The sequence below is a fragment of the Oratosquilla oratoria genome, chromosome 30 (assembly GCF_046742065.1).
Source record: "Oratosquilla oratoria isolate Oo_2021 chromosome 30, ASM4674206v1, whole genome shotgun sequence".
NCBI lineage: Eukaryota > Metazoa > Arthropoda > Malacostraca > Stomatopoda > Squillidae > Oratosquilla > Oratosquilla oratoria.
In genome coordinates this window covers 5,156,239-5,178,759 of record NC_134806.1, presented here as the reverse complement: position 1 = coordinate 5,178,759, position 22,521 = coordinate 5,156,239, and the positions used below count along the sequence as shown (strand labels likewise).

The 22,521-nt window shown below is 40.7% G+C and overlaps 1 protein-coding gene across 5 annotated transcripts in view; it reads left to right on the top strand.

Moving 5' to 3' along the window:
• Snx1 (sorting nexin 1) overlaps nt 1-21,991 on the top strand; it is a 56,969-nt gene extending 34,978 nt beyond the window's left edge. For all 5 annotated transcript variants that reach the window (XM_076212502.1, XM_076212501.1, XM_076212500.1 and 2 more), the window contains 5 exons: nt 16,035-16,265; nt 17,722-17,790; nt 19,372-19,515; nt 20,689-20,841; nt 21,181-21,991. In XM_076212502.1, the coding sequence (XP_076068617.1) occupies nt 16,035-16,265; nt 17,722-17,790; nt 19,372-19,515; nt 20,689-20,841; nt 21,181-21,231 (648 nt within the window). In that variant the 3' untranslated portion in view covers nt 21,232-21,991. The remainder of the gene's footprint in view (nt 1-16,034; nt 16,266-17,721; nt 17,791-19,371; nt 19,516-20,688; nt 20,842-21,180) is intronic.
• Nucleotides 21,992-22,521: the final 530 nt, after the last annotated feature.

Sequence of the window (22,521 nt, the reverse complement as noted above, 5' to 3'; positions counted from 1 at the left end):
TGGCCCTCTTGTTCAGTCCCAGTTGGCCTTATTATGAATGAATTGATTGTTACCTTGATTTTCACCAAGTGAAAATCACAGCCCCGCAGTGGCTGGCACTGGTCCTTGGACTCTCCCACAGATCTCTGGGTAGAAACTTTGGACTGTCTGTTGTATTAGTGTGTGGATCTGTTTCTGTGTCGTTTACTGAAAGTGGTAGAGAGAGGGGAGCTGGTTGTCCACTAGACATGTGTGAAAGTTGTGCATGTTAAAGACAGATTGAACATTTTTAGAAGCTCTGCCATGGGATTCGAACCCTGACCCATGCGTCCATAATCACGAGGCCAAGACGCTAGCAACCATCACATGTAGCATGGTTGCTGGCGTCTTGGCCTCGTGATTATGGACACACGGGTCAGGATTTGAATCCCATGGCAGAGCTTCTAAAAATGTTCCATGTGTGAAAGTGTAAGAAATACAGTTAAAGTTGATTGAGAGATATCTTAAGCCCAGTCAATTACCTCCATCAGGGCAGCACCTGATGGAGGTAATTGGGGTGATGGGTTTTGACACTGGATAGCTTCACTGTCCATCTTCCAGGGCCAACATATGCAGGTGCTGTATCTGTCATTGGTCTCTACTTTTCATAACACACACACAGGAACACATTGGTATTTTTGTCTCCCACCAGAAAGTGCTAAGGATGAATGAAGAGATGGAGTTGTAGGGATGGTAAACAAGAGATTCAAGGAGAGTAACAGAAAAGAGTAGTAATATTTAAATGAACAGAAAATGGGAGTACAATTTATTTAAATGATTGACATTCCTCTTTGAGTGGAGATTAGTTAGCAATCGTACAAGAATGCTGCATGCATCAAGTCTATAGTGGCATCACTAAAAGTCCCAAAGTATGGCTGTGTAAAACTTTAGTCAATATCCCCGTGCAAGATCATTTTCACATTCGTGTACATAATGCATTTGTTCGTTATCTTGTACTTGTAGACCGAATCCCCATATCCATACTAAAGAGTATAGCCATGCTTCATTTTGATTTTTCACCCATGATTTATACTTTTGCAATACCTCCATCTCATGGCTGCTCAACCCCTGTACAGTTGCAGACATCAGAGGGGCAGGAGAACATTGTTTCATTTCTGTTGGCATCTAACCAATATGGTCAGACAAATTACATTGATTCTAGACTCCATTCATAAGCACAAAACAACCAAATATCAGATACAAAAAGACTATACAGTCCCTCAATGTGTAATATTTTCATCCTTACTGTTCAACTTCAAGAATGATGTACCACTTCCTAAACCAGACCTAAGCACCAAATTTGTCATATGCAGATGACTTGACAATAAATACAAAATAGCAGCAAAGAACACCCAAGTGTACTTGAACACAGGCTCAAAAATAACAGAATGGAAACTTCACCCCAGAAATCAACAGTAATGTAGCTTATTCCAGACAACCATGACTCAAAAAGCCACCCTGTAATAAAATCAAATGGATAAATCCTTCCACTAGAAAGAAACCTAAAAAATCTAGGCCAACATTCGATACCCGTATGAAATTCGGACCACATATCAAAGACCTGACAGCAAAAATCAACAAGAAAACAAATTTGATCAAAATAATCTCTAGCACTGATTTTGGACAACAAAAACTACCATACAATACACTTCCGCAGCATGGTTCCCAATAATCAGCATACTGAACACAAACAACTTACAAGCACTGCAGAATAGAGCTCAGAGAGTAATAACAGGATGCACCAAAACCACCCTTAAAAGACACCTATATGTAGAAACCAAAATCCTCCCAATAGAAAATCATAAAAATTACAAACAGTTCTATGCCAGAACCATAAACAATGCATCCCCTTCACACTACATTTCACAAAGACAACCAACAAAATATATATACTACATCATTTACTATGAAAACAACAATCTACCACCTAAACCACACAAAACATTCACACAAAAACTTGTACACACTCAGATAACTAAACAAGCCCCTCAAGAAAGACTACCAAACACAGTACTCTAACAACCCCCAAATACAAGTCTTTGAGAAAACTCTCCCACACTTGACAATCACCACACTAGCACTCCTGGGCTCGGGACACCTAGCATTAAGGCAAATTCAAGCTGCCCCAGATGCAACCACCACACACAAACACAGAACACCTGATACTATTGATACTACTGTGCCATACACTAACATTCTCCAGACAATAATATGATATCTCTAGAGACTACTGCCGATTTCTTAGAGGCCATGGGTCTTTTGCGGGAAAGAATGGGCAGTGGATTGATTGATTCAGCACAGCCATTCTAACATACTCTTCACACAACATCCATACAACCTAGACAAACTGAATAAAGCTACCATGGTGAGGGACAGAGGTGGTATTGTCCCCCTGGCATTAGGCCAATGGCCCTATAGTAGACACTTGAGGCTGAGCCCTTTCAAACGTGTATTGATATCCTACTTGTGTGGCACTTTATAATGCCCATTTTCCTACACTGTCCCTTGTGATGACCAGATTGAATCCCCTCCGGCTGCAGACGATGGTGGGGAATTTTGCTTAGTCAATTTGTTGTCCTTCGTATGTTTAGTGTTTGCTTTTTGTGACTGTCTGAAATAATGGAGGCATTTTCTTTTACACATGCAATGCAGGTGGAAGGCCAGGTAAAGATCACAATGTTTTAACTATAAATGTATACCCTTCAGAATTCAAATGAAGAAGGAAATAAGAAGCCTTTTTGTCTTGATTTATTTCTTAGTGGTCAGGGTTGTTGGGGGGGGACTAAGAATAGGAACCTGTGAGTGGTGGCTTTGCGAGACGCATCTCGGAAATGATCTCCTTGCCATCCGTCTTCAGAACTTGTCGACACCCTCACCCCAGTCTGGTGGTGCAGCTCCGAGGACCTGACGCATGGTCTTCATACCAATCTAGAGAACTGTGTCAGTTTCAACTGTATTTTCTCTATCTATTTACATAAGGAGAGCTGAAAATTGCCAAACACTCTGCTCCTTCCACTTCTGTAAGTTCATCACACAGGAACAGTTTCACATTTGTACAGCTCACAGCAGTCCAACATTTCTTGCCTGAGATCTGTGAGAGGTCCTGAAGACTTGTCAGCCACTAGTGCTGCAGGTTCCCAGTTAGCACAACTTGAGGCAACAAGTGTCAGGGTGGTTGTTTGTACACTGTATTCCATTTCCTATCCTATCCCCCTCTTTTCCTTCTTATTTCCCTCTCCCCCTTCTCTTCCCCCCTTTCCCTTCTCTTCCCCCCTTTCCCTTTCCCCCTTCCCCCCCTTCCCTTTCCCCCTTCCCTTCCCCCTTCCCTTCCCTCCTTCCTTTCCCTCCTTTCTTTCCCCCTTCCCCCTTCCCTTCCCTCCTTCCTTTCCCTCCTTCCTTTCCCTCCTTCCCTTCCCTCCTTCCCTTCCCCCTTCCCTTCCCCCTTCCCTTCCCCCTTCCCTTCCCCCTTCCCTTCCCTTCCCCTTCCCTTCCCCCTTCCCTTCCCCCTTCCCTTCCCCTTCCCTTCCCTTCCCCTTCCACCTTTCTTTCCCCCCTTCCCACCTTCCATTTCCCCCCTTCCCACCTTCCATTTCCCCCTCCCTCTCCCACTTTTCCCTCTCTTCCTCATCTCCCCATTCCCTCTCCCTCTCCCCATTCTCTCCATCTCCCTCTCACCATTCTCTCCCTCTCACCATTCTCTCCCTCTCACCATTCTCTCCCTCTCACCATTCTCTCCCTCACAACATTCTCTCCCTCTCACCATTCTCTCTCTCCCTCACCTTCTCCCCTTTCTCTCTCCCCTTCTCTCTCTCTTTCCACTCCTCTCCCACTTGTTTCCTTTTTTAACTCTATCCAAAATATAGTGGTGTTTGAGTTAAGTGTCTTAAGATTGGCTTCTTAATTTCTACTTCATATGTAATTATGTATTTTTCCTGGGTTGCATTAGCCTGTTTGCCTGTACTCTTGTGGTAAATGTTCATAAGATTAACCATATTGTAGAAATTGGTAGTCCTTTATCTTGATTTGTGGAATTTCTAGAATATGTTTTATGCACCTTAATTGTTGTTGGTTCCATTATGAATATTGTTACTATTACAGACGTATTTTGAAATTTGGTTTATTTCTTTTTGACACTTTCAGAAAAGATTATTTTTCTTTTTGTCTAATATGTGATGAAACAAAATACAACAAAAATGAAAAGGAATAGTATTGAAAATTAGATACACAAGTAATACAGAATTGCAGTATTCAGTTGTATGCCTATAATGATTTATTGCCATGTTATAAAAATTATACATTTTGATATTGTCATTGGATGTTTGTCTTCTCTTTCCTCTCACCCCCTCTCACCCCCCTCTCTCCCTCTCCCCTCTCTCTTTCTCTTCTCCCCTTCTCTCTTCTATTCTCTCCCCTCTCTCCTCTCCCCTCTTCTCCACTCTCTCCTCTCCTCTCTTCTCTCCTCTCCACTCTCCTCTCCACTCTCCTCTCTTCTCTCCTCTCTCTCCCCTCTTTCTCCTCTTTCTCCTCTTTCTCGTTCTGTCTCTTTTTCTCTCTCCCCTCCTCTCTCTCTCCCCCTCCTCTCTCTCTCCCCCTCCTCTCTCTCTCTCCCCCTCCTCTCTCTCTCTCCCCCTCCTCTCTCTCTCCCCCTCCTCTCTCTCTCCCCCTCCTCTCTCTCTCCCCTCCTCTCTCTCTCCCCTCCTCTCTCTCTCCCCCTCCTCTCTCTCTCCCCCTCCTCTCTCTCTCCCCCTCCTCTCTCTCTCTCTCTCCCCTCCTCTCTCTCTCCCCTCCTCTCTCTCTCCCCTCCTCTCTCTCTCCCCTCCTCTCTCTCTCCCCTCCTCTCTCTCTCCCCTCCTCTCTCTCTCCCCTCCTCTCTCTCTCCTCTCTCTCTCCCTCCCTCTCTCTCCCCTCCTCTCCCCTCCTCTCTCCCCTCTTCTCTCTCCCCCTCTTCTCTCTCCCCCTCTTCTCTCTCCCCTCTTCTCTCACCACTCTTCTCTCTCCACTCTTCTCTCTCCCCACTATTCTCTCTCCCCCCTCTTCTCTCTCCCCTTCATCTCTCCCCCTCCTCTCTCTATCTCCCTCCCTCTCTCTCTCTCTCATCTCTCCCCCTCATCTCTCTATCTCCCTCTCTCCCCCCTCATTCTCACTCCCTCTCTCTCTCCCTCTCTCTCTCTCTCTCTCTCTCTCTCTCTCTCTCTCTCTCTCTCTCTCTCTCTCTCTCCTCTCTCACCCCTCTCTCTCCTCTCTCTCTTCCTCTCCCTCCCCCTCCCCCTTTATATAGGCATGTCCATACATAGAAGATTTAGTTTAAGGTTAGAGTATGCATGTAGTAAGATGTTAGACTAGCTTTATGTGTATGTCTTAATAAAGAATCAGGTGAGCTGTTCAGCGTACAAACTATGTATGTAGGCTTACCACCAGCACAGAATTTTGAAGTTTATATAATTTGGACAATGTCATGCCAAAGATGCAGTCACAAAAAAGGTCATGAAGAGATTTAAGAAGAGAGTAGTTAAGAATGATCACCATTCTGTTTTAAGTAGAAATTAGACTCCTATCATAAGATAATTCTGTGACTGGTACATAAGGATGTTACTAAAGAACCAAAATTATTAACTGGATAAAACTCTAGTATTCATTACCCCCATATATGATTTTGTGGTTAATGAATCGCAGGTAATTTGGGGAAATATTCTTCATGAAACACAATTACATATATTTAGTGTTCTTGTTTTTAAAACAAGCTTAAAAGTGGCATTTTGAACAGACTTTAAAGCTTGTTCCTGTGGAGGGCTACCAACATCTTCAGTCTATATAACTAGGAGATTACAATGATGCAGGAACAAATTTTAACAAGTAAATATATATTGGGGTAATAAAGATTCTGGTAAGATAGTCTATTTTATTCTTTAACTCTTGTGATAGTAGGGGTGCTGCAGAAATATAACGACTGTAGCTGCCAGAATGAAAGGGAAAGTGGTAATTAGTAAGAGGCTAATTGACATAGGCTGTAGCCCATTTGCAGAGGTATTACCATTAAGATATAATGTTTTGGCAGCTGCCTGCATAAAAGGAGAAATGCCACCCTGTATGGAAGGGATTAAAGTTGCAAATTCTAATGGGCGGAAAAAATATTTGCATTATGTATTTAACTAATTATAGTATAAGGAAAAGAGCAATGCTCGTTGAGTCCCATCTCATATTCTCTAATTTTATAATATACCTAGACTAAAATTCATGTACAGTTCCAACTGAATCTATATCCTTTATTTCCAATTATCATGTTTAGATTTGAACTCGTGTATTGTTTGAGCTTGGCCTAAACCACCTAAGCTATTCCACACATACATCTTTATGGAAAACTATCTCTTCACTTTCTCCAGATATGTAGTCTTTCTTAATGTACTCCCATGACCTCTTAAAGCCCTCCCATCTTAAATAGGATCTCTTCTGTCAATGCAATCTATCCCCATTAGTGACCTGAACACTGTAATCACATCACCACCTACTCTTCGATCATTCAAAGTTGGCAGACCCAGTACTTTTAGTCTTTCCTCATATGGGTTTATCTGCCACGCTGGGGACCAGCTTGATCTTGCTTATATCCTTCACTCTGTGTGGGGACCATACTACTGACACATATTCTAGTCTTGGACATATTAGGTTTTTGATGAGTATTTTCATCATCCCTTCATCCATGTAGTGGAATGCCACTTTGATCATCTGCAGTAGTCTGTACGACTCCCACAACCCTGCTGATACATCTGTCAGGTGACAAGTTGTCTTTTGTCAAGACTCCCAAGTCTTTTTCTCCTCTTTTGCAATGGGGTTTATTTCTCAAGGAATAGTCTAAGGATGGCCTTTGGCCATTATTTCCCATTTCCAGTACTTTACATAATTTTGGTATTGAACTTCATTTTCCATTCTTGGTTCCATGCAAAAGTAATGTTTAGATCTTTTTGCAGTAGTCTGCCATCCTCATTTTTCACTCTGCTCATGATTTTTGCATCATCTGCTAACATGCAAGAGGTGGTGGGTCAGGGATTGGAGATGCTTAAAAAAATGGAGAGAAGTGGGAGGTGAGCCAGCTGTTGTTTGCGGACGACACTGCGCTTGTAGCAGGATCGGAGGAGGGATTGAGGAAGTTGGTGACAGAGTTTGGGAGAGTGTGTGAAAGAAGAAAGCTGAAGATAAATGTGGGTAAAAGTAAGGTGATGAGATGTACAAGGGGTAAAAGTGGCAGCAGACTGGAAGTGAGCATTAAGGGAGAGTGACTGGAGGAAGTGGATAGTTTTAGATACTTGGGTGCAAATGTGGCAAGAAAAGGTGGAGTGGAGGTGGAGGTAGAATGTAGATTGAGAGAAGCAAGTAAATGCCTTGGTGGATTAAAAAGTGTAATGAGGAATAGACATTTGGGAATGGATGCTAAGAGGAGACTGTATGAAGGAGTGATTGTGCCAACAGCACTGTATGGGGCAGAAACATGGAACATAAGAGAGGAAGAGAGGAGTTTGAATGTGTTTGAGATGAGGTGTCTGAGAAGTATGATGGGGGCTACTAGGCTAGATAGTGAGAAATGAGGAGGTGAGGAGGAGAACAGGGGTGGAAAGGGAGTTGGGAGATAGGGTTGATGAAAGAGTATTAGGATGGTTTGGACACATGGAAAGAATGAGTGAAGAAAGACTAGTAAAAGAGGTATGGAAGGCAGATGTGGAGAGAGTGAATATGAGGGGACGTCCTAGGATGAGATGGATGGATGGGGTGAAGGGGGCTTTGGGGAAGAGGGGAATGTCTGTTGAGGAAGGACGGGAGAGGACAGAAGACGGGTGAATGGAGAATGGTTGTATATGGATGATGTGATGCATGAGGTGGAATGGGTGGGGGGATGGGGGGTGAGGTAGTATGTGTGAGCAAAATTTGACGCAGCCCAAAGGGATTTCTCCCAGTCTTCTCCTTTTATGCATGGGGGGACGGAGAGGGGGGGTTGTCGATTTAATGAAGCGGCCTTGTTATGGATGTGCTGCGACTTGTGACACTGCCTCTGACCCAGGGCAGTGGACAAGGTGCAGGGATGACCCATCATCCAGGAGGTGCTAAGATAAGAGGGAGGGTGGAGGGGAGTGGAGTGTATTTAGGGATGGAATGGGAGGGAATGATTTTATGCCTTTTTCTTTTTGGCTACCTCCCTTGTAAGGGGGAAAAAGCCTTGGTATATGTATGTATGCATGCTAACATATTGGCATAGCTTGTTGTTCCTTCCATCATGTCATGGACATAGATAATAAACACTATAGGTACAAACACTGAACCATGTGGAACTCCACTCATTACTGTTCTATAGCTTGGCATCTTGTCCTTTATTATTGTCCTCGCGTATCTTTCCTTTAAAAAGTCATTCATCCGTTCTACTAATTTGCCACTCAGCCACATGCTCCAGTTTCCACAAAAGTCGAATCTGTGAGGTAACTTTATCAAATGCCTTCTCTAGGTCGAGGTGTACACAGTCCACCCACCCCTCTCTTTTTCAGCACATCAGTCACTCTCAAGCAAAAGCTTAAAAGGTTCAAAACACACAACCATCCAGATCTGAAGTCAAACTGTCAAACTGTTTCCTCTTTTCAAGATGCTTGGTCCATCAATCTTTTCACAATCCTAACACAGAATTTCACTATAATGTAGGTAAGTGATACTGGCCTATAATTTTGTGGTGTCTCCTTGTTTCCATCTTTGTGAATTGGTGTGTGTGTGTGTGTATTTACCTACGTAGTTGTATTTTACGGGACAGGAGCTATGCTAGCTGTGACCCGTTTTCGTATCTCTCCACATCCAGTTGATTCTTGAACTCGTGCATAGTTCTGGCATTCACTGTTTCAATGTTTAGTTTGTTCCAGACATCGATCACTCTGTGCAGGAAACTGTTTTTTTTTTCAGGTCTCTTCTGTAACTGTCCTTCTTTAGCTTCTTCCTCTTGTTTCTTGTCCCATTTCAATAGGTCATCTCTATCGAGAACTTCCATCCCTTTCATAATTCTGAAGATGGTCAACAGGTCGCCTCTTTCCCTTCTCTGCTCCAATGTTGACAGCTGTAATTTCTCCAATCTTTGTTCATATGTCAAATTTGATAGTGCGGGTGCCATCTTTGTCACCGCTCTTTGGATTCTTTCTAATTTCTTGTTTTTCTTAGTGCTTGGTGCCCACATTGATATAGCATATTCTAGTTTCGGTCTTATCAATGTAGTAATTATTTTCTTAACCATCTCTTCATCCATGTAGTTGAAGGCCACTTTCATTGATCTTAATTAGTTGTAAGTCTCTCTCCGAATAGTTTTATTTACATGTTTGGTCAGGTGTCAAGTCACTCGAGATGATTACTCCTAGGTCCCTTTCTGAGTTTACTTTCTTTACTTCTTTGTTTCCAATCGTATATTTTCCCGAAACTGTTTTTGCGCCTTCCAAATTCCATTATGCTACATTTCTTGATGTTGAAGTTCATATCGTATTTCTGGCTCCATTCCCATACTTTATCCAGGTTATCTTGTAGCGATCTGCAATCTTCCTTCGGTTTTCACTTTCAGTAGTTTGGCATTGTTGGCAATTTTTTTTTTAACAATTTACTCCTTTGTCCATATCATTTATGTATATGGCAAAGATTAAAGGAGCCAAAACAGCCTTGAGGGATGCCACTTTTTACATCTTCCCATTTCGAACTTTTGTCTCACTCATTTTTCTCCCAGTTAAGAAGTCCTTCACCCATTCCAATAGTTTTACCTTGAATTCCTCCTATTTTTTTCAATTTTTCTTGTTAATTTTTTGTGAGGTACCTTGTGAAAAGCTTTTTACAGGGTACAGGAAGGCGCAGTCTGCCCATTCCATCTCTTGTATTATCTCAATTAGTCTCAAGTAAAAGCAGATTTGATTTGTGGTGCACAATCTTCCACTTCTAAAACCAAATTGTTTGGGGTTTATTATTTTATTTTCTTACGAGTGTGGTCCATCTGTTCCTGATAATCTTTTTACATATTTTTGCTACTGTGCTTGTGAGGGACACCAGTCTAAAGTTTGTAGGATCTTCCCTGTTTTCTCCTTTGTGTATTGGTACTATGTATCTTTCCACTCTTGTGGTACCTTTCACTCTTTTAATAAATCTATTATCTTGTGTAATTTATCTGTCAGTTTGTCTGTACACTCTTTCAATATCCAATTTGCAATTTCATCTGGTCCATGCGACTTTCTGACATCTAGGCTTTTTATTTGGTCTCTTATTTCCCTCTGTGTTATTTTTATTTCCTTCATCATGGGTGAACTTTCTAGTTGTTCGTCCTCTTGGGATTGTGAGCTCTCAATTGTAAAAACAGACCTGAAATGTCTGATCATAACTTCTGCCATCTGTGTCGTCTATGTACTCTTTATCTCCTTCACACAATTTTACTATATCATGCTTATCTTTTAGTTTGTTGTTTACATATCTGTAAAAGAGTTTTGGTTGATCCTTACATTTGTCTATGATATTCCTATTGTATTCTCTTTTTTTCTCTCCTGCGTATGTTTGCATATTCATTTCTAAGTTTTTTTTTTGTGTGTGTGTGTGTGTGTGTGTGTGTGTATTTACCTAGTTGTATTTTACAGGAAGGGGAGCTATGCTCGTGGTGTCCCGTCTTTATATCTCATTTTATCTAAACTATTTTTAAATTCATGTATTGTTTTTGCACACACTACTTTCTCATCTAACTTGTTCCAAATGTCTATTACTCTGTGAGGAAAGCTATTCTTTTTCAGATCTCTTCTATAGCTGTCTTTCTTGATTTTCTTTCCGTGTCCTCTTGTATTTCTTTCATCCCATTTTATTAGATCCTCTCTATCAATAATTTCTATGCCTTTCATGATTCTGTAAATAGTTATCAAATCTCCTCTCTCTTCTTTGCTCTAGTGTCTGTAGCTCAAGTTTTGCTAGTCTCTCTTCATATGATAGTTTTGAGAGTGTTGGTGCCAATTTTGTAATTGCTCTTTGTATTCTTTCAAGTTTTGTTATACATTTTAAACATGTTTGTTTTTCTTGGTTTTATAGTTAGACATTGTGTCAATCTTGTACCAGTAATTCTTTTCTATCCACTTTTGCCAAACCTGTTACTAGTTTAAACATAATCTCTTCTCACTTTTCATTCTCCTAGGATAGGTAGTCTCAATTTCTTCAGTCTTTACTCGTATAACGTGTTGTTTAGACCAGAGATTTTCTTGGTTGCTACCTTTTGTATTCTCTCAATTTTTCTTGTATCTTTAAGAACGATGACCAAATCACCTCTGCATATTCCAGTCTGATCCATACCAAACTTCCAATGATTTTCTTCATGTCTTCATCCATGTATTGAAATGCTATTCCCAAATCTTTCTCTACATTTGCTTTTGTAATGAATTAATTTCCCAAGGAATAGTTCAGAGATGGTCCTTTAGAGCTATTGCTTATTTCCAATACTCAATATTTTTTGGTAACAAGATTAATTTTCCATACTTGACTCCATGCGAATATGCTATAATTTTATTTGTAATAGATTAGTCACCATCTCATGATTTATGTATCATCTGTAAACATGGTGGCATAGTTTATTGTACCTTCCATCATGTCATTTCATGACAGCCTTGTGAAAGGGTGCACTGCCGTGCATGAAGAAATTGCAGTCATCAATTCTGTAAATAAGTATATGATTATGACACATTTTAATGTAGCAGTTTCCATTCATGGTGGCATTTGTCTGTATGTATGTATGTATGTATATATATATATATATATATATATATATACACACATACCAAAATCTTTTCCCCCCTATAAGGGAGGTAGCCAAACCAAAAGCATGTACCTACTACCACCTATTCCACTCCCCTTCACCACCCTAGCTCCTCATGGATGATGGGTCATCCCTGTATCCTGCCCACTGCCCTGGTTCAGAAGTAATCTAGCAGGGCTGTTTCACTTAATTAGCAACCCCCCTCTCCATCCTCTCATGCAGGAAAAGAGAAGATTGGGAGAAATCCCTTTGGACTGAATCAGAATATCGTTCTCACACAAACGCCCTATCCCCTACCCTCCCTCCCTTGCATAACAGTATCATCTATACACAACCACTCTCCACTCCTCCATATATCCTGCCTTCTCCCTTGCTCAACAGACATTCCCCTATTGCTCAACACCACCCTCACCCCATCCATCCATCTCATCCTCAGTTGTCCCCTCAAATTTACTCCCTCTACCTTTGCCTACCACACCTCTTTTACTAATCTTTCTTTACTCATTTTTTCCATGTGTCCAAACCATCCCAGTATCAGCCCCTATCTGTCATCTCCTTTTTCACTCTCATTCACCTCATCTCCTTGTTTCTCACTCTGTCCAACCTTGTAACCCCTTCCGTACTTCTCAGACATTTCATCTCAAACACGTTCAAACGTTTCCTCTCTGCCTCTCTTAAATTCCAAGTCTCTCCCCCATACAAATGCCTAATCCTCATGATACTTTTTAATCCCCCCAAGGCATTTACTTGTTTCTCTCGATCTACAATTTACTTCTACTTGCACTCCTCCCTTTCCCGCCTCATGCAACCCCAAATACCTAAAACTATCCACTTCCTCCAGCCTCCCTAGACTTCACTCCAACTCACTGCCATCCTTACCCTTGTACATTTTATCACCTTGCTTTTACCCACATTCACCTTCAACTTTCTCCTATTGTATGCCTTCCCATACTACATCACTAACTCCCCTAATCCCCCCTCTGACCCTACCACAAGCACAGTGTCATCAGCAAACAACAACTGGCTCACCTCCCACTTTTCCCCATTTTTGGAAAGCTCACAAAATGTCCTCTCCCCATTTCACCACTGAAGGAACTCCAAATCATGACTGAGGGTGGGTGTTTGATAGATGCAGGTAACAGTTGTCAAGGAGACCCATAGCAAAGAGATGTCTCAGCTTGCAACACCTTAATACAACACATAGAAGGGTTGATTTGTCACTCCACATTTTATAAGGATGGTTGGGTAGGCTTGCTTATATCGTTTTGCACTGGTTCTTGGATTTTTTCAGTACCTCACTGTAACAGATGATGTCCTACTGGGACAGGTTGATGAGATAGGACTTCATCTTAAAGGGATTTTTCTTGCTTATAGAATGAGGTAGTAAACTGTAGTTTTCCTCTTAGGCCAAGAATCTGTACCTTTTCTTGGTCAATAAGGTTCTTGGTACCCACTCTAAGGTGTGGGGTGTGTGGCAGCACAAGGAATATTGAAGGAAAAAAGAGGATTCATTCTTTGCAAAACTCGGATCATCCCCAGATGAGTGTCTCATGCAGCACAAACGTGAAATGGATTTGGGAGAGCTGGCAGACAATGGGTAGTTTGCAAGTGGTAGTACATTGACTTGTTAAGTTTGCAGTTTTCTGATAGTGAAAATTCTGACAGACCCTTATCATGGTTGCTCCTTTTCTTATTTCCACATGGTTTTTGTGGGTGTTCTACATACATACATATACCAAAGGCTTTTTTTCCCCTTACAAGGGAGGTAGCCAAAAAGAAAAAGGCATAAAAACCATTCCCACCCATTCCATCCCTAAATACACTCCACTCCCCTCCATCCTCTACCCTCCCTATTATCTTGGCACCTCCTGGGTATTGTGGGTGTTGTACAAGGAGGAAAAGACCATTTGCACATACAACCAAGTGTCTGCAGATTTCCCTCAACTGAATAAAGTTATCCTAAAGGGAGCTAGAATAACCATGGCAGTCAAAGGGTTAAAGGGGATGATTTTAACATTGACTGTAAGACTTGACCATCTGGAGGAGGAGAGCAGCTGCCAAGTGGAAGATTTGTATTGCTAGATAAAAAGTAAAATGGCTTGTTACAATTGTATGATTTCTGATGACTGCCTTAGGCAAGAGTTATGTAAACATGTACTGTTCTGATTAAAAAAAAAATGGTCAGTGGAACAAGATTTTATGTAAAGCAAACAGGTAAATGGTGTAAGTTTGCCATTTCGCCTCCTGCTGCATAAAGTCTCGTACATTCATGAAGCCAGAGATGCATCTTGACTGAGTAAATCATTTGGCAGTACCCAGAGTAGGAACCTGTAATGTGGTAGGCAGAGGTTTGTTTTTATGCAGTATTAGTAGTTCTGTGTGACTAGCACCAGAATTCATTGTACCAGACTTGGAAGAAGTGTGGCAGTGTTATTTCTTAGAAATTTTTAGAATAGTATTTTCCTTTTGCCAACAAACTTGTCCATATCTTATTTTACTGTCTTAAGTTACCGTAAAAATTTACCTTCCATTTCATTCTTTAGGTACACAGCATGTGTAAGTAATTTGTTGTTTATAGAGATTACCTGTATTTCTACACCAATTGGGGGGTGTATTCATATATTTGAAGGACTGTTGATGAATACAGCCATTCCTCTACTTATGATCATTTACTTAAAAAAAAAATTAATTTATGATGGGTTTTGGCAGGTAAAAAATCCCCTAGATTTTCATTTTAATCCTTAGTGATACTTGGATATATATGCAGACACTTTTCCAGTTAACTTGTGAATGAGTATGTTCCAAACAGCCATTCATAATGTAAGTATGATTATAAAGGCAATACGTGTTTTCATATCCCAAAATGTATTACTAATGATACATAAAAATAATTTGTAATGCTAATATTTTAATGTTGGATTTCTTACCTTTGGGATTGGTAAAAGTAGGCTTTAGGCACCACTTGCGTGTCTAAAAGTTCAAGTCAAGTGTGCATAAATAGAGGACCGTCTGTGTGTGTGTGTGTGTATATATAATATACACACACACACACATACAAAATACTGTTATGTATTACTTATTTTGCTAAACATCTTTGTTTAAGAAAGATTAGACTTGTTTATGATGATTCCTGTATTGCGTGTTGTATTCGCGGTGCAGCCTCCAACCCCCAAAGTATGACTTATGATGGGTTTCTTAGAACCGAACCCCACCGTAAGTCGAGGCATACATGTATTTGTACAAGGTGGTCTTATCTACCAGTGTGTTTCATCTCCAGATTCCAGTAAGAACCTCCTCTGCACCTGGAAGTGCAACTCTCCTTTGTAACGGCTCAAGATTTATTGTAACCGTTTTTCCTGGTATTCCATCACATTCTTGTTCAAGAAGAACGGACAACCAGCAACAGCTCTTCTCCACTTCCTCCTCCTCAACTTCATCTTTCTCCTCGTCCTGCTCCCCCTCAGCTTTCTCCTCATCCCCACCTCCACCTACCTCTCATCATTTCTCCAATTTTTCCTCTTTATCCTCTCCAGTTCTCCCCTTCATCATCTTTTTCCTCTTTATCCTCTCCTGCTCCCCCTCTTCCTACTCCCCCATCGCCCTTGTGTGTCCCTCCTCCTGCTCCACCTCATCCAACTACTACTCTTATTCATCTTCCTTTACGTTGCCGCCTTCTTCCTCGTTTACCATCTTGTACCTCTTTCATCTGTTCCTTCCTGTTACCACTCTTCTCCTTTCTCCTCTTTCCCTTTTTCCTCTTTCCCTTTTTCCTCTTCCTCTTCTCCCTCTTCCTCTTTTCCCTCTTCCTCTTTTCCCTCTTCTTTCCTCCTACTTTTTCCCCCTTTCTCCTCTTCTTTCCCCCTCCTCATCCTCTTCTCCAGAAGGCTAAGGAACATTTCATAAATGGGTCCATGAACAAAATTGGTGAGAACCCATGATGCACAAGAATTGATAAGTTGTATTGGTGTGGATTTGTTTCTGCCACCAGCCAATACAAGGGAAGTTGGATGTCTAATCTTCAGTGAGAAAGTGGAGAATTAGTTAAGTTTCTAGATTGGAGATTGTGTCAGCCCCCTTGCACCTCCGGGTGTAGGTTGAGGGTATTGGCGGGTTTTAAAGGTGGGTAGCGAGGACATTTTCTCTTTGACTTGCAGAACCATCACTTACAGGTACTTGTCATTGGTTCCAACAGAAATTTATTAGCATATAGATTCATTACTTCATTGCTCCTTTGCAGTGGTTCGAAGAGAAGACCCAGCAGATCGAGAGCCTAGATAACCAGCTGCACAAGCTACATGCCTCTCTGGAAGGGTTGGTCAACTATCGCCGTGAATTGGCCATTTCTACAGCAATTTTTGCCAAGTCCGTTGCAGTTCTTAGCAGTGTGGAGGAGCACTCTGCGCTCAGCAGGGCCTTGCACCAGCTAAGTGAAGCAGAAGAGCGCATACACACTATTCACAATGCACAGGTTAGTATGATGTTCACATAACTATAAATGACAGGGTTTTTGTATGGTCCACTAAATTGTCCTGTGCAATCATTCGTGTATTCACAGAACAACTGAAAATTAACTATGAACTGGTGTCTGTTCGGAGGCTGATTCTCTCTTGTAATGACTTAATTTTTCAATAGAAATGTTTTTGAGATGTGTATCAGTCAACCCATTGCCCTTGGTGTCTTGCATAAAACCTGTGGCCTTTTTTGATTAATTAGTTCCTGGAGTCATTTGAGTTTTAAAATCCCCAAGCTCCAAAGCAATGTCTTCTTTATTTGTATTTGAACATAATACACTAGATTTTGTTGTTTACAATTTAATCCTAAGAAAACTGTTAGTCTTTAAGGATACTATCTTAAAGTATATGCTTTGGAAGCAGTACCTTATAATACCATCATTTTTGAGTTCCAAGAAAAGTTTGACTTTGGGGCAAAATTTTCTTGGAAAAAAATTATGTGGATTCAAAGTTTTCAACCCTGGAGGTGTTCAAGTGTGTGTGTCTGTCCATCTTTACTTTGTCAGGTGCCTGCTAAAATTGGGGTGCATCGTGTATGCTGGTGCACCTCGTATGCCCAAAAATATGGTACATCAGAGAAATATATCAATGTGGTTGAGGGGTCGGGGCTTTCTCCCCATCTTCACTTTTTCTGCATGAGGGGATTGAGAGAGAAGGTCACCGATTAAGTGAAGCAGCCTTGCTGTGGATGTGCTGTCTTGCTGCATTGCTCCTGACCCAGGGCAGTGGGCAGGATACAGGGATGACCCCATCATCCATGAGGATCTAAGATGAGAGGAAGGAAAGGGTGGTGGATGGGAGTGGAATGGTTGGAGTGGATATATGCCTTTTGACTTGGCTACCTCACTGGTAAGGGGGGAGAAAACCATTGGTATATAGATAGACAGATAGTGGAATTGGTTTAATGTCACAATCTCCTCCCTTCAGAAAGGGTTTGGTTAGTATATCCTTATGGAGAACTTGTTGAAACGGGAAATTTAATGGATCATCACTATTAACTTGCTTGCTTCCAGGCAGCTTTGAACCAACTTCACTCCTGACCCTGTGGTCAAGTAGCAGTGCTCAAAACTTCACAGCCAGCAAACATTCAAATAATAAACATGTCACAGTTAACAAATATCAGTACTGAATAATTTGGCAGATTAATGGTTTTGAAAAACCCAGTGGGTCCATAGATGTTGAATCATTAGGTGTTGACTTATATTTCACTTGTATTTCATCAATTACCCTGCTTATTATGTGATGTGGAGTGCTAAGAGAAATGTTGGCATCCACTGGTTATTCAACTCTTGTGTATTAATTTATACAGAGTTGTTATCTCAACTTGAATAAAAACCTGTTAGAAAACTTTCTTTGGTTTGTAAATTTGCTTGTTTTTAGAATGTTGTGTAAAATTAAACTTTTTCTTTGCAGGCTGATGCAGACTATTTCCATATGGCTGAAACCACTAAAGATTACATTGCTCTGATTGCTGCTGTTAAGGTAATTTCATAAAATTTACAAATTTTGCATGTTGGGAAATCTAAGAGGTTACAAGAAAAAATACAACCCCCAGCTACTCACCAGACATAGCAACCCTCAAAAAGAGAAACTGAAAAGCAAGCAGAAATTCACAGAACAAGAAAAAAGGTCTGATACAACAACTAAACCAGTAATAATTGTTGCCTTGAGTTTTACTAAATGAAAACCAAAGTCCTATTGGGATGAGGGGATTCTAGGAATATTTTCCTCTCATGACCTTCAGCTTACACATCAAAGACAGTAGAAGGAAACTAATATGTCTATAAACAGTTCTTTAAATCTATACTAGACAAGTGTAGGACAGCTGGCCACAGTCATCTGACTGCAGCCCAGTGTACATACAAACTGGCCACTTTATGGGGTCTGGGACAACTGGCCGTAGCCACATGACCACAGCCACATGACCACAGCCACATGACCACAGCCACATGACCACAGCCACATGACCACAGCCACATGACCACAGCCACATGACCACAGCCACATGACCACACCCCAACTGTCCCCCATACAGAACTATTTGTTGACAAAATTTATAAAATTGTGATTAAAAAAATGGATTCAAATTTCTTTATGAAGTACTTTATTGGAATAAAATAATGAAAGGTACATATGCAGAAATCTATGAACAGTTATGCTGTTGGTAAAGAAATAAGCTCCGCATATATGCAACAAACAACAAATTCAGAAATTTTATTAGAAATCCTGGTTCTGGAGAAGTTGACCACTCAGGGTGGTACCCGTGGACAAAATGTCCAAAGTTGCAATTTTTTGGACCAGTTGTCCATGGATGAGTTATCCTACAATCATATTTGTCATTCAAGATTTTAAAAATCTTTGAGGATTCTTTCAAGTATTATAATGTAACTGACTTTATTTTTAGAGGATAGTTTTACTGTTTGCCCCCCACCCCCCCATTCGAGAATCAATCATTCGCTGGTGAGGATGTAGAGAGATTTCTCGACTCCAGTTTCCCCACTGGCTGCCTCAGCCAGTTGTCCCATTCCCATACTAAACTAAATTTCCATAGCATAGTTCCCAACAATCAGGAAAACATAGACACCATAGAAAATATATAGAATAAAGTGTTGGGAATAATAATAGGATGCACCAGATTTTCATATTCAAGAGTAGTAAATGGAGGTCAGATGACTCTTCATCCACAAGGAGTTAAGATGAGTGTAACAAGGGTTGTGGATGGGAGTGACTGGGCTACCTCCCTTATAAGGGGGAAGAACCCCTTGGTATATAGATAGAAATGAGAGGTTTGAGGGGTAGCAGAAATAGAGCTCAAAAAATGACCGAGGATTCCTATATGAGAGATTAAGCCGCTAACATACGAGAATACTTTAGGATCTTGATTTGTAGAGATGTTACGGAAGTCCAGAACTGATCATACATTATGTATTCATTTTTCCATTGTTTTGTAATGGATTGAATTTTACATTTTCTCTTTTGCTTCTTCAATATGTTTAACATGAGCATGTAAAAGCATTCCAGATGTGGATTGAATTTTACATATATTTTCTCTTGCTTCTTCAGGATGTTTTCCATGAGCGTGTAAAAGCATTCCAAATGTGGCAGCATTCTCAGCAGATGCTGGCAAAGAAACGAGAGGCAAAAGCAAAAGCTGAGCTTGTTGCTAAACCAGACAAAATTCAGCAAGCACAGGCAGAAGTGACAGAGGTAGGTTCCAGACATACTTAGCAGGTTACTTGAATAATCATCAGATCTTGTAAGCAGGTTAGAACTCGGTAGTTTCTGCAAAAGCATAAAATAAGCTAATACAGGTAAACGTCGACTTACGATGGCCGCGACTTACGATTGTTCGACTTTACGATGACGACGACGACGATATATATTTAATCCCTTCCATACGGTGCCGCACACGTAGGCGTCATGAGGAGCAAGTGGATTCGCGACGCTGCCATATCGGCGTCTTGATTGTATTTATTGTAGTCGCCCCTGTGTTTTTACATTCTCTCAAATGTGCCCTAAATCCCATTCTCTGTGGTTTTCAAAATTCGCGGGTGAAAGAGAGAACGATCGATATAAGCGGTGACTATATTTTATGATGCTAGTATTATTACGACACGTCGTACGGCTGGCATTGGCTGCTGCCCGCGAGATTTAAGTTCCGTACTGAAAATACATATTATGGTGTTTGAATATGGTAAAAAGGATAAAAATAATTAAATAAACTACTGTACATGTTTAATAGGCTATATTCAGTATCTCTGGTGGTTAATATACAGGTAGGCTAGGTACAGTGACCACGGAACAGAGTGATACACAAATTGGGGATCGACTTACGATGGAATCGTCTTACGATGGCTCTATCGAAACCTAATGCCATCGTAAGTCGACGTTTACCTGTATTAGGTGTCTCACTCCCCCGTACCACCTGTCTTTCCCCCGTACCACCTGTCTTTCCCCCGTACCACCTGTCTTTCCCCCGTACCACCTGTCTTTTACCACCTGTCTTTCCCCCGTACCACCTGTCTTTCCCCCTTCCCACCTGTCTTTCCCCCTTCCCACCTGTCTTTCCCCCTTCCCTCTGTCTCTTTCCCCCTTTCTTTGCCTCTTTCCCTCTCCCTTCTTTCCCTCCCCTTTCTTTCTCTCCTCCTCCTCTTTCTCTCCTCCTCTTTCCCTTCCCCTTCTTTCCCTCATCCCTCACTCTTTTTCCCTTTCCTTTCCCTCCCCCCTCTTTTTCATTCCCTCCTCTCTCTTTCCTTCCCTCTTCTCTCCCCCCTCACTCTACCCTCTTTATACATAAATCTCATTTAACACCCTCCCATCTCAAATTGGGGATTGTTGTATGAAATATCAATTGTGTTCAACATATTTTTTCTTTTCTAGTGGGAAACAAAAGTAGAAAGAAGTCAAGAAGAATTTGAAAGAATTTCAAAGGCAATCAAGAAGGAAATTGACCAGTTTGAAATTATTCGCGTCAAGGACTTTAAGGAGACACTAGTAAAATACCTGGAAGCTCTTATGACGTCACAGCAACAGGTGAGATATTTAAAGAATCTAGCTGCTTGATTAATTGCACACAATTCATTCGTTTACCCATTTGTACCCAAAGAGGTGCCATGTAGATTAGTTGAATTGCTGGGCATCAGCCAGAATAAGAATAAAGGTCGCATGTCATGAAAAGATAAACTGCCCTTATTTCTTGCATTTTATGAAATTAAGTTCATTCTGTGCTGTAGAAAACCCTTTGTATCCTAAAATCTGAAGAGCCATTGGCCATTTTAGAAAATTCTCGATTTTAACTGCAAATCACAGTTGAATATATTTCTTTTTCCCCTTCATGATCAGATTGTATAGTCGTCATCTCTTCCTTTTCAGATCATAAAGGTCTGGGAAACTTTCATACCAGAAGCCAAAGCAATTGTATGAGTGAAAAGTTAGTTGTTGCTGCTGCTGTTTCTTAGAGATGGGGTTAGTATTCATAAAGAAGCTCTTTGAGAAGCTATCATCTTGTGGTTTGGACTTTCATTCTCATTAACCCATTGGAAAAGATCATGAAATCAAAACTATAAGGGGACCTAATTGGAAATACTTAGGTTTGTGAAATACTATCATTCCAATTTGTATGTGATTTATATAAAGATTTATTATCACAGACTATATATGTACTTTTTTATTGCAAGCCTTATATTGTTTAATGTTATTACTACAGTCATATCAAGTGAGAAATGTCAGGACTCATTTTCATACTGAATACCTTGAAAGTTGGAATAGTCTTGTGTAATATTGTTCCAATTAATTGTCTCGGGTTCTGCAGGAGAGAACCAAGATAATTGATCAAGTGATTGTTCCAGCAAATTTTCTCTCATTTATAGGTATTAGATATGATCAGTCTTGTATATGTTGATGCTGTATCTTATGATTATTTACTTGAACCAGAATATTGTTGTGCATGTATAAGTTACCCAGTTAAAGTGCCCACATTAAACAGGACTTTGGGATTCTCTTTACCATGGCTGCTCTTTGTACCCATGATTGCATTGTTTGCTTATATCTTCATTGTATAAGACACACAGAATATTTTATTTCTCATTTTTCAGCAGAATTAGATGTGTAAAGTTGGGCTGCTTTATGTATTTACCTTGGTTGATTGTATATAAGAAATGTATTTAAATAAACATGGAAGATATCTGATGTTTGATTTTTAAACATTTCCATACTGTCTGCAAGATAAATATTAATACTAGATCTTCTGCACAAAAAGGAGGAAAATAATGTCAATTCAGCAGGAATCCAGATTTGACAACGGTTCAGACTTTATGAACGTTTCCTATCTGAGGTTGTTCTCAGACCTCGGCATGAGACGAATTTGTGATAGTAGTAACGACAACAGCAATGGTAGGGAGAAGAGAGCATTTGCCGATAGTGAGCTGTGTGTGAAAAAGTGAAAGAAATACAGTTCAAATTAGGAAATCTAGAGATTGGTGTTGGCCCCTCAGGGCTGTACATCCTGATTGAAGGTTAGGGATTTGACAAGTTTTGAAAATAGCTTTGCTGTCCATCTTGCAGAACCACATGCAGGTACCCGTCATTGGTCACTGTTGCATTCATGTATTTACAAGTGCAGGGGTTGTGCTCATGAGGTCCCATTTCTTAATCTCCAATCAAATTTGGCTCTCGCTTCTAAATTTTATTTATTGGGAGGAAAGCTGTTCAGGT